Source organism: Cololabis saira, chromosome 1 (genome assembly GCF_033807715.1).
Source record: "Cololabis saira isolate AMF1-May2022 chromosome 1, fColSai1.1, whole genome shotgun sequence".
NCBI lineage: Eukaryota > Metazoa > Chordata > Actinopteri > Beloniformes > Belonidae > Cololabis > Cololabis saira.
This window is the reverse complement of record NC_084587.1, coordinates 14,488,631-14,505,650: the sequence shown is the minus strand read 5'-3', so window position 1 is coordinate 14,505,650 and position 17,020 is coordinate 14,488,631. Positions and strand designations below refer to the sequence as shown.

At 40.9% G+C, this 17,020-nt stretch overlaps 1 protein-coding gene across 1 annotated transcript in view; it reads left to right on the top strand.

The window, feature by feature from the left end:
• Nucleotides 1–929, top strand: part of gpr83 (G protein-coupled receptor 83) — a 47,633-nt gene extending 46,704 nt beyond the window's left edge. Inside the window, exon 5 of the mRNA XM_061718126.1 lies at nucleotides 212–929. Coding sequence (XP_061574110.1) covers nucleotides 212–929 — 718 coding nt within the window. The remainder of the gene's footprint in view (nucleotides 1–211) is intronic.
• Nucleotides 930–17,020: the final 16,091 nt, after the last annotated feature.

Here is a 17,020-nt window from a genome sequence, read left to right as displayed (position 1 = left end):
AGGATTTGCGTAGAAGGTGGCTTCCGCAACTTTCAGGCGCTTTTTCTGCGCAAGCAAGCTTTATAGATGAGGCCCCAGACCTTTTAAAGAAAGGATTATTATCCTTTTAATTTTTTCAAGTCTCATAATAATATGTCTTAAAATAACCCTGACTTGATCTACTTTTTGACCTGTTTTCTTTAACGTGTCTTCCATTTTTCTACCTCCTCAGCAAGGAGAAAGAGCGAAGCCTGTGCGTCCCGGACTTTCCGGAGCCGTCAGATGTTTATTGGCAGTACATTGACCTCCTGACGTTCATACTGCTCTACATGCTGCCCCTCCTCATCATCACCGCCTCCTACACCACGGTGGCTTGTCGGTTGTGGCGCCACAACGCCATCGGCGACACGACGACAGCCCAGCACGCCACCCAGAGAAGGAAGCGCCGGCGAACGCTGGCCATGCTGCTCCTGGTCGTCGGCGTGTTCGCCGTCTGCTGGTTTCCCCTCAACTGCTACGTGGTGCTGCTGTCCAGCCAGGCCATCCACTACTCCAACGCTCTGTACTTCTGCTTTCATTGGTTGGCCATGAGCTCCACCTGCTACAACCCGTTTATCTACTGCTGTCTCAATCCCATCTTCCGGCAGGAGCTGCAGCTCCTCCTTGAAAAGTGCACGTGGAAACGGAGGCTGGAGGTGGGCCTGGAGCCGGAGCATCGACCCGCGGTCCCTCGTGTTCCCTGCCACAGAACCGCCTGGCCTGACAACCACGACGCCTCCAGGCCGAGCCAAGCTTTGTCAAATCCGGGCCAGAACTCCTCACAGCAGAGTCACGATTCATCCGCTCCCTCGCACAACCTGAAGGATGCTCATGTGCTCTTCACTGCCAGGCGGGTCCTGACGGGGAGGGCCGACATCCTCTCGGTAGAGCCTGTTGTTGCTGTGAGATGAAGAGAAAGGAGCCAGTATCCTCAGGGGAGGCATGAGTAGTTGAGATTTTAAAAATGTTATTCTTTCTGAGAGAGTTGTGGAATCTGAAAATCTCAGATGTTTCAATGATCGGATGCAGGATGTCGACGGATGCCAAAGCAAGTGGAGAATGCTTTCCTGAGGACTTAAATCTGCATAGTTTGCGATGCTGTTTCTCTATTGAAAGATTGAGAAATTACTTTCTAACAGTCACGTCACCGTGTTTTCACTCCTATATCTTTTGTGGTAACACTCATGAGACACATTTCCATTTAGAAAATGTAGAAACCTTTTCACCATGAGGTTCATTAAGCAACACTTTGAAGCACTGTGCTTTACAATTTTCTCAGAGAAGAGAATCTATACAACAGTTTCTGTTCAAATATCCTTTTATCCCTAGTCTTGTTTCCATGACACTTTTGCGTGAAAAAAAATCGAATCTCTGAATATGCGATAAAGAATTTGTGCTGCGGGGGGTCGGTGTTTCCTTTGAATGGTGTTTTTCGAATACGTGTAATTCTGTAACTCTCTGTGATCTCGTGCTGTGAGACTTTTTCATCAATAAAACGGAAAAGGAAATCTCAACGTAGGAAGAAGATGAAGAAAGACATCTTTAGACTTTGACAAATTATAGCGATTACGACAAAATATTCAGATGATGAAGGCAGCGGATGATCATTCCAACGATTATTCAGCGGCAAAGCCCTTATGTAATGCATAATTATTAAGTAGTGTCAAAAATAGCTGGAAACTAGATGTTGATGACTTTGGATTGGCCTCTTACCCATCCAGCGCGGCCAGAGACGTGGAAATGCACAAAAAGTGTTTTCATTAGACTTTTGCGATAAAATCTATTATTATTATCGCCTGAAAACCCCCCTTCTGGAAGCGCACAAAGGTTTTTGTGATATTTGGGAGTGTTTTCAAATTAGAGCTGTTTCCATTACAGGATTTCTTCTTCAATATTTGGGTTTTGCGCAAATCTAGGGGTAATGGAAACACGACCCCTGATAACTTTAAGTACCCCTCCCTTATCGTAGTCTGAGTTTAACACAATCTGGGGCAAACCAGGATCTTGAATAAGTTTCATTGGCCAGTTGCCCTGTTGCTAGCTCAGCTGAGATGTAGAGTTTAATCCTATATTGAACCCCTGCATAATATAAGGCAGTCACGTATATGCAGCAAGACTACTTCTGACCGTATGGGACATCTGCTGGGTTGGCAAAACAGCCACTGATTATACCGTACTAATAGGTGTGGACGGCGTGGCACATACCTGACCACAGACCACTAGGGGCTGGCTCCAAAAACAAGTCAGCCTCCATTGACCTCATGTTTAAAATGTACAACACCCGGAGTAAAGGTATTTATAGCCTAGTTTAAAACAAATGTTTTGCTTGTATCAGGCAAAATAAAAAACAAAAAAACTCAGGTAATGGCTAATTAACACCAGGGCACTTGATTTATGAGCTCTGAATAAAAACCTGACCGTGCATTCTTACTTTAAAGGGGATCTATTATGAAAAACACGTTTTCTCTTGCTTTAACATATATAAAGTGGTCTCCCCTCAGCCTGCCAACTAAGAGAAGAAGGAAAGCAACCAAATTCTGCAGTGTCTGTGTAACAGTTGTTCAGCTTCCTTTCGTCTGCGTTGTGTTAGTAAGGGACAGACACTCCTTGGATTTTTCACCTGACATTTATTGCCTGCATACAGCGTGAGAATTCACTGGTCAGTCACGTAAGCACGTGCACACACACACGGCACAGCCCTACAGAGAAGATAGAAAAGTTAGCTTAGCTTAGAAGCTAAGGAAGCTAACTACGATATAAACAGTGACGAATTGAACCAATTTGTTGCACCAAGTACAGTAGCCTACAATGCAGTCGCCACTTTCTGTAATGTAGTCAGACATAATATCAATATCATAATATCAGTTAACGTAACGCTGTGCTTCGTGTAACCTAGCTCAATCCTCTCATACTGGTACTGCGTCAACGTCACTGCCAGTACTTATAGACGGAGGAAAGTAACGCCAACCAATGAACTCTCACGATACTGGTACTATCTAAAAAGTAATAGGTGGCAAGTGGAGTCAACAACAAAACTCTGTTACATCTGTACAGCCACCCGGATGAGCCATCCAGTGTGATGTGGCTTCTACGAGCCGTTCAGATTCTGCGCATTTTCGTTACGTAACCAAAATGCAAACCACGCCCACAACTATAAAACCATGTAACTGCATGCTCCCTCCAGCAGCTGCCACTTTATTGAGGTTTTTGTAGTGAAATGAGGAGGAATCATAGAGATAACTTCTCATTTCAACTAACTGGATCAGCCATTCCTCATCCATGACTGTTTCCTACAGCGCTTTCAACCGGCTTTCAACGCGAGCGAAAGGAAGAAGGAAGAAAATAGAAGCATGGCGTCCGACAAATGTTCAGCCAGGGGCGGACTGGCCATCTGTGTGATCTGGAGAATCACAGAACGGCCGGTACTCCAGGACGGCCGGTGGCCGGCCACAGTGTTAGGGCTCGGCCAGGCAGGGCTTTATAAATATATGGGCTTTATAAATTTATTAGATATATGAGCGCGGAGTCGGCGTGGCGAGGAGCTGCGCGGCGGACAGTGAGTCGCGCTGTGAAGCCTGATTTATGGTTCCGCGTTAAATCGACGCAGAGCCTACGCCGTAGGTTACGCGTGGATTTAACGCGGAACCATAAATCATCCTTAAACCACCTGCAGCCCGTCAGCTCATCAGGAGGAGAATTTAAGAGCAGGGCTGCGAGTTGTTCATTGCTGGTTCGTTTTGTTAACTCTGAGCTTTGTTGCTTTGTTTGTTAGTTTGCTGGTGTTTTTTTTTTCCTCTCTGTGATTTTTAAGTTATTTGTGAAGAAGTTCTGAGTTCCCTGTGGGAGTTTTTCTGTGTTTTTCTATTAAACTGCTCCTCGTTTTGGCTAAAGTTGAACCCGGTTTTATTTTTTAAATTACCTTCAAAACATAAAAAGAAATCGATCAAAAATCAGAATTAATACAGAAATTATTGGTGCTGTAAACATGTGTCTTTTTGGAAAGGTGCACAACATGGACTTTGGTAGAATAAGAACAAAAGTGCATTTGGATGAAGGGAATGTCATTCTGACTTCCCACATGAAAAAGATTGTTGGAAACAGTTAGGCACCAAATATAATATATTTAATTTTCTCAGATGGCAAAAATAAGAACTTTATTGATTCCACATAGGAATAATTCATGTTATATCAGCTATAGAGAACAAGGTAGTGCCGAAAAACAATATATATCCCCCCTCACAAAAATAAGAAAAATAGAGAAACATATTTTCTCACCAACAAAACATATTTAAAATTTTCCAAGTAACAAAATAGTATATTTTTCGGGCAATGAAATAACATTTGAACCCTCTTTCAGACAATTAAATTTGTTCATGAGAAAATATGTTTCTCTGTTTTTCTTTTGTGAGGGGGGAGCACACAGTCACAAGAACACCTGGAAGCGTTCATGCATATGACTACAGAGAAAGATCCTCATGTCCCTTGACAATGACAGAGTTGCAGAAAAAAGTGACCTGTTGAAGAAACTCCTTATCCCCAAACATTGAGAAAAATGGCATTGCTGGTTTGTTTTTTTAGGTTAACATTCAACCGTCATTTCTATGTGAGTATGTAAAGTTAAACTGTATATTTACACCCTCATTACATTGTGATTTATCATAACTCATACAGTGTTGTGTATTTCAGATACCTGTTTTGTATTGGTTCAACCGTGAGAGAGTATTCAAGTTAAACTAGAATACTATGCTCTTAACACAACATCTAGTCAAATCAGTGCTATTGCTATAATTTGGATGGTATAGTATCATGAGCCACAATTAAGTATTGTGACACTCATGCCAGGCGTTATTGTTGTTGAGTTTCCACGCGCCGATTGCTTTGGGCCGGGCCTAGTCAAAGTCCAGGGCCGTTTTTTAGTCCCAGTCCGTCCCTGTGTTCAGCTCAAAATGGCGCACAGCGCTGCGCGTTGCTGTGGCCAGTTAGGACAGTGCAATAGAAAATAAAGCAATGGAATTGATTTTGTCGCTGACACTCGCTCGCATCGCATATAGTTATGACACGTTGTAACTCCGCCAGCCGGAGCTTCCGCCATTTTTTCGTAGTAGTGTATCGCATCATTCAGGCAGCCAATCAGCACAGAGCCTCATTATCATAGCCCCGCCCACTCAGAATCCCTCATAGATAATGAGGTTAGAGAATGGGAAGATAAAGATATGGTTTAGAGGCTGAATTTCTCATTTATTTAGCAAAAACAATCAAAAGCTTGTTTTTAAGACATTCCTGTAAGACAAGCCTGTTTAAAATAGGGATTAGATGCCATAATAGGTCCCCTTTAAATTGAATATGTTTTTTGTTGTGCTGTTAATTGCATGACATATCACATGACTAACTGTAGGTTGCTGTGAGGGTCCGTGGATGAAGCTTAGCTAGGTAGCAGGCATCCTGGGGCAACTGTGCTTTGACAGAAATTGCAGCCTTCAACCCCCCAGGTCCAGGCTTCTCCAGCCGATCCATTCTATAGGCTTTCCTTCAGGATTGACAAACTTTGCCCAGACACCGCTTGAGGTCTGGACGTCAGCTGTGACGAAGCTTAATGAGGGTCTCGCTCAGTCGCATCTTTTAACGCCAACATTAATTGTTCCAAATGCTGTTTGTTGGCAAGATGAAAAACAAATTTGGAATGACATCATAGGTTTTTATGAGTTAAAACGGCTAACTTTCAGTAGCTGAAGTGACGTGGGCGTGACCCAGTTGGTTTCCAGGCTTCCAGGGTCGCTTGTTCCACCCATTTACAACATGCTGCCCTGCATTACAACAAATAAGACCTTTCAAAAGCAGTCTTAAGAAAAGCATTTGGCTGATGTCACAGTGGCTCTGTCCACTTATTCTTAAACAAACTATGGGTTTAATCTGCAGCTGAAGTTTAGCTTTATCTCAACAAAAGTGTCACAACAGTTTCTTTTTTCCTGAGTGTTTACATAACCCTGATTACTTGTTTTAAGTTTTAAGTAATTTCTTTAACACAAGGAGACATTTATCTTGCCATAAATACGATTTTTCTTAATGTTCATCTCCATTAAGGCTTGTGTAGCGCATTGTGTCTAAATTATATGAATAGTGCATCATTTAATCAGTACGATTATGACACAGTGTTGAAAAATGGACACGAACAAAAATGATCATTCTAACAATAATGCCTAACAGTTTAGCTTGCTGGACGACTGTGACGGTCCTGAGGACAATCTACTGCTGTCAGAAAGAAATGCCAAGTCACAGGGCTCTTTTTGCAGAAAAACCCAAACTAAACCTGGGGACTTGCAGGGGGAACACAAAGCAGAAGATAAAGATAAAACTAAGCTTAGGATAGAGAGTTGATAAGAGCAGCATAATAAAAATAAATCTAGAAAATCCTGAACATGAACCTTGAAACCTTGAAAATATCACAAAAAAACAAAACAAGACGGAAAACACGCCTTAAAAGTCAAAGAACACAGGAAGACCCAAATTAACCAAAACTCTAGATCAGAGGTTTTAAATTCTGGTCCACTTTCTTGCATGTTTTAGATGCTTCCCAGCTCTTAAACACCTGATTAAAAAAAACACCACCAATAAGCTAATAACACCATAACCATAAGGTCATGACTCATGACTCACACAATAATTTTCATTTGATATTTCATCAGTCAGTTAATGTGCAGGTCGTATGCCTATGCACCTGGCTTTTGTACTGAACTTTAATTCTACAAGTTGCTAGATTGTCCGACATTTAATAACTGATTAAGTTCACAATCCTGTCATGGGCATACGTGTAGTTTTAAAGCTTTTGATGAGGTTTATCTTAGTCTAATAATGTTGTGGTGTTTCTACTTATACATTAATGGAGAAAGGCATTACATCATCTCCCTTTCAAACACTTGAAAGTCTTATTTCTTTGTGTTTGCCCGTCTCAACGTTCAAAAGCCTTCACAGACCTGTGTGAAGAGCAGTTTTGAGCTTTATTCAATTCTTTTAATGTCTGTTGAGGTGTGAAAATAAAATAAACCCATTGTTGTCACAGTTCCCTCAGAAATAATGTCTTTTTATAGCATTTATTTTCCAATTTGCACACAGGGATTGATTCGCAGGGGGACCTGTTGAGAATGAAATTATCTTCATATCTCTACCCAGGTCATTGGAATTCCACCCTTGTCTTCATACTCTCTTTCCTGCTTATCTTCTTTTTTGCTGTCATTTAGCTGTTTTATTTCCTTCAAATCTTAGCTATCTTCATGGCTTTGATCACAATTCACAGTGATTTCCTGTCTCACCTTAGTTGCTCTAAAGCCTCCTTAACACTGACATTTTTATCAATCTCAGATCAAAGTTTAAAGTCATCTAAATTTAGTGTTAATAGTCTAATGCTGTAAAAATGCAACTTTGAATAAAAGTAACTGCTTACCACCGTAATGCATTAATAAGTAACATCAAATGAAGGAAGTTCAATCCACATCACTTGCTAAGTAAAAATCGATTACATGAACCTAAATTATTTGCTTGTTGTCAGCTTAGCGAGATGTTTTAGAAAATATGTGGCTTGGGTCCAATATTTAGCTGCGCAAAGTGAGAATTGATCTGAATGCCATTCAGTCGCATCTGTCATTAACAGAAATAATGAGGGGTCATTAAGAGACTTGTGCATTCTTTGGTGACAAGCTGAAGGTGGCTGAGTCAAATAAATGAGGTGACTCGGAGCAGAACCAGACACTGGGAACAGGTACTCCAGCGAGGCCTTGAAAAACTGGTGGGCTGTTGACCTGGGGCTGATTAGATATGCCATGGTCAGGAGAGAACATTGTTCAGCCATTTGAGTCTGAGTCATCTATTCTCCGTCATCACCACCATCACCATGAATTCAAACAGTAGTCAGAAATAGAGTGTCAACTTATTAGGGCCCGAGCACTGACCCTATTGTATCTGTAGGAGATGTTCTCGTTTTTATTTTTATCCTCGTTTTTTTATTTTTCCGACAAAATGAGGGCCTTTTTTCCCCCTAAACCTGCCCCAAAAGTCACCAAATTTTGCACACAAGCCAGCCCTGGCGAAAAATTTGATATTTAATGGTTTGCATTAATGATCGTGGCCTAATGGCTCAACAGCGCCCCCTAGAAAACTTTGTGCCTCAAGCCCCACAATACGGTTTGACGTACATGCACGAAAATCGGTACACACCTCTATCATGTCACAACTTAAAGAAAAGTCTCTTGGCGCCATGGCCGACACCGAACAGGAAGTCGGCCATTTTGAATTAATCGTGTAATTTTGGCGCAATTTATGCCATTTCTTCGGCCGTTTCTTCGCCCGAACCGTAACGTGCACCCAGGTGTTATACATCAAAATGTACGTCTCGATCCTGCGACGATGCGCATTACTTTTCTCAGTCAAAAGCGTTACCGTGGCGACGCTAGACGTGAAAAAGCGTGCCCCCCCCCCTTCATCTGATTGGTCCATATTTGATAGTTCCTACTTTCTGCAATTGAATGGTTTGACATAAAGACTCGTGGGTGGTGTCATCGGACTCGGTTTTGAGTCCTTGAACAAAATTGGTGCAAATTAGCCCCGCCCCTTCTTCTGATTGGTCGATAAGTGATAGTTCCTAATTTCTGCAATAACTTTTGAATGGTTTGACATAAAGAGTCATGGGTGGTGTCATCTGACTCGGTTTTGAGTCCTTGACTTTTATTGGTGAAAATTGCACGAGCGAGGGCCCGTTCATCGCTGCTTGCAGCTTTAATTATATTTATTTCCATTTATTTTTTGTGATTAAAAAACAAACAAACAAAAAAAAACAACAACCCGGGACTGCTGCCACCAAGTGGTATGGAGTGGTAGTTTGATAAATCAGTGAATCCTACCTGGTTCATCACTGTAATTGAGACACAGCAGTTGAAAGGACCAAGGAGGACACTGTGTCTGATACACGTCCATCCTTCTAGGTTTCCCCCTGGACCCCAACCCATAGAAACACTGATTTTTGGACAGTATCATAAATATAACGTAACCTCCATGCTTATACAGGGAGTCTCTGAGCTAAACATTGCTAAAGTTCCTGTGTGCTTTTTAAACCTATAACAAAATAAAGCAGGCAACAGCACATTAGGCTGGCAGGGTAATTTTGTAGCTTCCAGTACGGTGTGGCAGTGATAAAAACAAGAAGAAATAAAATAAAAACACTACATACTGGAATAAATTGCTACCTTAATGTTGATTATATTTGTTGTTGGTCATTTTCAATACCTCTGATTTCATCATGTTGATGTGAGTGAAGTTACTGAGAACATTGTGTTCTGTTTTTACACCAGCTGAGAAAAAGGAAAAATGAAAAAAAATCTTCGATGGCAGCAGATTTCACCCTAAGCTACTGCCTATGTCACCTACAAGAAAGACTGGCACCATATGTACTTTTTACACTCAATAGAGGGGAAAAAAATGAATAAAAAAAAAGAAAGAAAGCGAGGACAACAGCAAAGTTTTCTTCTTTGGATGCCAAATCGTTGCGTGGGATCTACAGAGGAGATGACACGGTTTATATCTCATGCATCAAGACGTTTCAGTCTGTGCAAGAAGTATAAAGCTCTGAAACTTTACTGCAATGACAGAATCCATCAAAAACAAATGACTTATTTTTTTTGTGATGTGAAAATCTGTATTGCAAACATGTATTGTGTAATTAACTTTGATTACCAGCACTGTTGTATGAAATGATGTGGGGCACCTCAGTTTGTCTCTCAGGCTCCTGCTCATAGTACAACATAACATAGCTTTACACGACAAGAGACGGTGGAACACACTGCAAACGTTGTCGTCCATGTTCACTGAGTTCACTGTGAAGCTTAATTTGTGAGCTTAATGAAACTAACAAGTGTGTATTCAAGCATGTGATTGTACATGTGTTATGGAAAAGAAAAACTGAATGTTGTCCGTTGCTTTTCTTCTTGTGCTTAATGAATTCCTTGCTTTGTTTGTTTGTCTGCTGCTTTATGAGCAACAACTAAAGTGATCAAAATGAGAAAATAAAACCTTTGCAACTTTATGTCTCTTTGTATCAAAGGTTTAACATGAATGTACAGTTAATGTAATGGACCTGCTCATAATACAGTAACATGTAAAGGTTAGCAGCCATCTTTTAATCTTTTTATCAACACAATAAGAACCTTATTGTGGTGGGACTTGTAGTAGGCAAATGCAACATCAGACCCAAAATACAGCATATAACTTTTGTCCCTATACTCCTATGATTCAGTAGTGTGCAGATCCACTTTTTGGCCGTTAAATTGTTTCCTGCAGGATTTTGGTTCTCTCATATTGTGGAGGACTTTGAGTCTGTCCTTCCATACAACGTTGCTCCAGTTTATTGAGGTTTTTGGGCTTTCAGCCATGCACACTTCTCTTGGGTTGAGGTGTGCACAGCGACTAAGCCATTCAAGCTTTAATTTTCAGAAAATATCGTCACATTTGCCTCTACAAAACTGACTACAAGGTTCCTAGTTCCTGTCCAAGGACACAAGACAGACTCTAAGCCTTTCTGCTGAAATTCTTGGTTAGGTTTTTGCCGGACGTGACATTGGGCGGTAAGGCCAGGCGACTCCACTTTGGTCTCATTTCTCAGGAAACTGTAAAGACATCTTCTTGTATTGAAGTCTGCAGCCCTGCTCATGGCCATTCAATGAAGGGTGACAATAAGCAGCACCTGGCAGCAACTTTCTCATTTAAATCTCGTCAAAGCAGTAAGGGGGTATTTAGTATTACTCTCTCTTAAAAAAGAAAAGAAAGAAAAAGAAACGTGTTTTTTCCCTGGCTTCATTTTTGTGAATTAAATATTTTTTATTATATATATTCAATGATGAAGAATGTTATATTTTGTCATTCATCTTAATATTTACCTAATGCTGAAATGATCAGATGTTAAATTTATTTATTATTAACACAAAAAAAGCAACACGGTATTAAAAGTCAAGATACTAACTTTTGCATATAGTTATTTTAATAATGTTTTGAAAAATCCCAACTTGATTATTTTATAATACCAAACCTAGTGTTCTCATTAGGGGTATTTGCTGCTGTACTTCCAAAAGAATTCCTTTTGCTTTTCTAAAGCTCAGTTAAAAAAACGCCATCATTTACAAAAAGCAATATTACCTTCTCACCTTATGACAGGTGGAATACTATTCATCTCCCGAGACCTGGAACAGGAGGAAACCGGTACTTAGAACGGATGAATGGATCCACTCTTTCACCCCAGAATCAAACAAGTAACTACATATTGAATGCAGTGAGAGTCCTGCATCAGTGACACGGGTTTATACTTAATGATGTCAAGTTCTGACCGTATCTGACACTTATTTATAAACACTATTTTAAAGTAGCTTTTGTAAAATGTGTTGTCAATTACAAATATGTCTTGAAGGTTTTGTCGCGCTTTACAAATCAATAGTCATTTAAAGATGGTCCATTTGTTTTCTGGCTCTAAAGCTAAAATTCAGCTAGTGCATTGGAGCAGTGTATTCTCGGGACATTTAAGAAACAATTTAGATTGATAGTGGAAGCTGGAAAAGGTGCGCTGACTTCTTAGACTGTTAAAAGCCCCCTAAACAATATACAAAGGCAAAGCTCATTTGTCTCCACACGAGGAGCGTGCTGAGCCTTTCAACGACTTCACAGGGTTTGTTTGTGAGTCGGGATGTAAAAATATTGGTGGTGTTACACGCTGAGGCCCTTTTAGAAATGAGTGTCCGACTGGGGATCTCTGAAAAAGGATTTGGCCTTTTGGTCTGCATCGAAATAAAATTTGGAGTAAAAGCTGTTTTTTTTTCATATCAGCTGGTGTGAGGTGTAACTCTTCTTTATGGACCATAATGATGTGAGTCAGAGCAGTTTTGAGTGAGAATGCAATATGTGTTTGCAGAAAAATGGCATTTAAGGTTTGCACTTTGGCAAAATGATCAAAACAAACTGCTCTTTTAAGGCTCCAACTGGACTAAAAAAATGTCATCCGACCACAGTGACTGTGTGAATCGGGTCCTTACGAGTGTAATTTTGTAAGTGTACATAAAGAGTATGATCAGGATTGTGCCGGCATCTCCTTGTGGTTGCCGCTACCTTGTTATAACCACGTAGAAGTGCACTCCTTTAATACAATATACACATATAGATGAACTGACACTTTAAATGGAAGACTAAAGATCGAGAATTTCAAGCAATGGCAGCAAGATCTGGCAGAGGGAAAGTACGAGACCCTTAGAAACAAGTCCACGTTTCAAGACAGTAAAAGGATGGAGTAGTGTCTGTCTGAGAGGCTCATCCAGGTCAAACGACAATCTATGTTTTTTAACTTCATCTGGAGTAAGGGCCGGGTAATTTGCCACCTTAAAATCCATCTCAGTAACTTTAGATGTGAAATTTATTGAAAACGCTGTCTGTGCTCGAGCAGCCACATGAAAGGGAATCATTTTCTTCAGCCCTTTACACAGGAAATCTTTCAGAAATAGAGGTAATTGGAGACATTGACTGCAGCAAATTTAATTTTCTTCAAAATTGTTTCAACTGTTGCACCTTTAAAGTGAAAAAGAAAACAGGAGCGACTCATAATGAAATTCAGGATATTCATTATTCATGGGTCTTAAAAGCATCAGGAGATAATAATATCCTGTTAGGACCAACATTTAACATCAAAGAGGATGCTTTTGTAGTACTCAGAGGGACATTTTCTGTAATTGAGTCTACATTGTACATGGTTGGGAGAGGTGGGAGACAATAATTATCTGTCTGATTCAATCACAGCCCTAATGCTCTTCACCTTTGCAACAAAACTACCTACAAATCCAGTGATTTCACAGCTTTTATGGGATGGTGCTCCAGAAAGCCTGTAACTCTGAACAATACCGCTGCTTTCTGAGGATCACTGGAAATCGAAAAAGCAATCTGTTGTGGAAAAACATATTTAATGCTCTTTAATATGTTGTTTCCAACGAGGTGAAGATCAGGACTGAAACTGAGAGTATGTAAGTAACCAAGAATAAGACTTGAGAGGTAAACCAGATTTCAGTAGATTTAATCAAGCATTTGCATAAAAATAGTCCAGAACATACATCAGGCGTCCCGATGCAGGAATGACAATGAACAAAGGGGAGTTTAAAGATTTTAAATCATAAATAATGATTCATCCTTATGATTCAGATAAACAGAGCTAATCTTTTAGGGACACCTTTGGGGATTCAGCCCTTTTATGTAGGACTAAGGATGGGAAAATATAGTAATACTTTTGTACTCCAGAGTCCTGTGCTCGCAGTCAAACGAAAAACAAATAGATTGTTTTGTTTTTCTCTTGGTCAAAGGTTTAGTTTATGAGAATAAACAAGAATGCATTTCTTTAAGGGAAAAAGTGACATCTAGTGGTGGAGTTGCATATTGTAACCAACTGAATTTTGACCTGCAGTACTCAGATCCAGTTTGCATAAAACAGGGACACATGTCCAAACATACATTCAAACACACACACACACACACACAAAAAAGGAATTAAACAAATCCCTAAATGCAAAGGGTCAACTGCACTGAAACCAGTTAACGCACTCTCATGCTCCACAGTTCAATTCAATTCAATTAAATTTTCAATTCAATTTTATTTATATAGCGTCTAATACAACAGATGTTGTCTCTAGACGCTTTCCGGAGATCCAGAACATGAACATAAACATAAATATAATTATAAATATAATCCCCCAAGCAATTATTACATAAACAATGGCAGGTAAAAACTCCCATAGTGGGAGAAAAACCTTAAGCCAAACAGTGGCAAGGAAAAACTCCCCTTTAGGAGCGAAGAAACCTTGAGCAGGACCAGGCTCATAAGGGGGGACCCTCCTGCCGAAGGCCAGACTGGGGGAGTCGGGGACGTCAGCAGCACAGCAGTCATGTGGAAGCAGCAGCGGGATGCGTTAGCAGCACACAGCAGCACACAGCAGACATCCACGTAGGCAGGTGGAAGCAGCAACAGGATGACCGGGGATGGGGGGGGGGGCCGGGACCGCAGGCCAGAACGCGGCTCCCGAGGCTCCGGCCTGCAAACATGCACAAAAAAGAGAAAAAGGGGGCCAGCACAAGAAACTACAGGAGTGATGGACAAAATGATAGCTATGAGACATTTATAAAAATGGAAATGGAGAAGAGAGGAAGGGAAAGGGAGAGAAGAAGAAGGGTGAGAGGCACCGCCCAGCGGATCATGTCGGTGCCCCCCTGCAGCATAAGTCTATAGCAGCATATCTACCGCGAAGCTATATTTGAGACTAACTATTATAGTTTTGTTCTATAGCTGCAACTATGACTAGTGACTCTAACACACTAGAGTTTACACTACCTAGAGATTTACCAACACCAGCTAGAGGTTTTAAGTTTAGTTTTAAAGGTGGAGGTGGTGTCAGCCTCCTTAACCCAGATTGGAAGTTGGTTCCATAGTAGTGGTGCCCGATAGCAGAACGCCCGCCCTAAATCTACATTTAGATACTCTAGGAACTACGAGTAAACCTGCACTCTGAGAGCGGAGAGCTCTGCCAGGAACATAAGGCACTATCAGGTCTTGTAAATACTGCGGAGCTGAGCCGTTTTGGGCTTTATATGCAAGTAATAAAATTTTAAATTGGATTCTGAATTTTACAGGTAGCCAATGGAGCGATGCTAACATTGGAGAGACGTGGTCTCTCCTGCTGATTCCTGTCAGTACTCGTGCTGCCACAGTTCTCAACCTGGGCTTCAATCCAGAAGAACCAGAAGACCCCGATAGAAAGCGATACAAAAAACAAAACAAAACCAAGTATACAGGACATTTGCGAATGAGACAGAGGTGTAAGTCAGTCCAATTCACCAATTTTCCATTTTGGTGCCACCAACTAAACCAAAGATGTATCTGTTGTTTTGGTGCATGGTGTAAGAGGTGAAAGCTGACATTAGAATAGAATAAAATAGAATAGAATAGAATAGAATAGAATAGAATAGAATAGAATAGAATAGAATAGAATAGAATAGAATAGAATAGAATAGAATAGAATAGAAAGCCTTTATTATCATTATACTGGTACAATGAAATTAAGCAGCAGCTCCGTAAAGGTGCACACATGCAAAGACTATGTAAACAAGTACTGTAAACAACAAAATGAAAAACAGGAAACATAAATATATATATACACTATAAAAAAGAGTGAATGGGAGGATAAAAATGTACATTTTCTAGGTGGAAGAATATTGCACTTGAAAGGATGGAAGAGTATTGCACATAGAATATTGGAATATTATGGTTAGAAAATAGAAAATAGAAAATATTGCACAGTATGAGGTAGTTTATTGGTTAAGAAAGTAGTTTATTGGTTAAGAAATATATATATATCCGCCTGTTGTGGCGGAGGCTAACCGACGTTGATAAACTGGTTCCCTTTATGTGCATCTATACTGGGACAAAGAATAAATGGTCAAATTGTTGGAGTACTGAATGTTTTTACTCCTAAACACAACTCAAGTCTGTAAGAAAGCAGAATTGGATTTCATTTTATTTTAAGTATAAAATATTGCTTCATGGCAGCACGTGGCTTGGTGTTTAGCACTGTTGCCTCACAGCAAGAAGGTTCCCGGTTCGAATCCCTGGCCCGGCGGGAGCCTTTCTGTGTGGAGTTTGCATGTTCTCCCCGTGCTTGCATGGGTTCCCTCCGGTTACTCAGGCTTCATCCCACAGTCAAAAAAACATGCATACTAGGTTAATTGATGATCCTAAATTGCCCGTAGGTGTGAGTGTCTGTATATGTGGCCCTCTGATCACCTGCCTCTCGCCTGTAATGAGCTGGGATAGGCTCCAGCAGACCCCCGTGACCCTGCAAAGGATAAACCTGTATAGAAGATGGATGGATGGATGATAAGAGCCACACAAGTCCACTGTGCAAATTAAAAATCTCACATTCCTTGGGTTAAATTGGAAATATGAACAGATCTCAAGTGTAATAGCTTGCCAGCCCTCAAAGGTCATGTTGTGTTAACGTAGAAGCAGTTGAGGGGCGTTATTGTTACAGTGGGCTGCATGCTAACGGAGCAAAGACGAGCCAAAAGAACAGGATGCTTCCTGGATGAGTGTGTCTTCACCTGGTCGTGCCTGAGCTGACCCGAAGCGTATTTGGAGACAGCAATAAACATTTTTCACAGGAAAATCAGAACGACACCATGCAGCCCCTCTGACAACACTTGAGCTTATAGTCATGGCACTTCATGTGCCGTCACACTTCAGGTACGGCACTTCAGGTACGGTTTCAACATCCGACATACACTTTCTGCAGTCCCCTAAATAAGGTCCTCCCTATGAACGCCTATATAACATGAACAGATGGAATATGGTCCCTAAACTTTACCAGAAACTGCTTCACTTATGAGGTAGATATTGAACTCAAAGTGGGGCATTGAGCCGGGGGGCAGAGAGGGGAAGCTGCACAGGAAGCAATTAGTTGAGTTCGTCAAGCTGCACCTGAGAAACAGCCTCTAATTTGAATGCAATTTTCCCCAAATGATTACCATCCTCAAGTATGTTCAAAAGCACTTTTCTAAAGGTCATTCTAAAGATCTTTCATCAACAAAAAGCAACTGCAAATTGAAAGAACAACAAAATGTCAGCATGCTGAGAGCTTACTTAATTCCGACTGATCCGTCCTAATCTTGTGCTTTTATATACTTTAACTGTATAATGTTGCAGTGTTATACGGACTTTAGAATACTTTATTTCTCATGAACTCATTTGCACATGCAGATTGACGGTGGCTTAATTGGCGTGCATGCATTTTGCTTGTCTGCAGACTTTGGTTTGTTACCTGAAACACTTCAGCATGTGGGAGAGCGAGGCATCAGTCAGCCCTGTGATTAAAGGATTACCCGCTGAGCCGCTGGATCTGTCCTTGTTTTACCCCTTCAGTGGCTGAGGTGCTGATATTCCCCACCA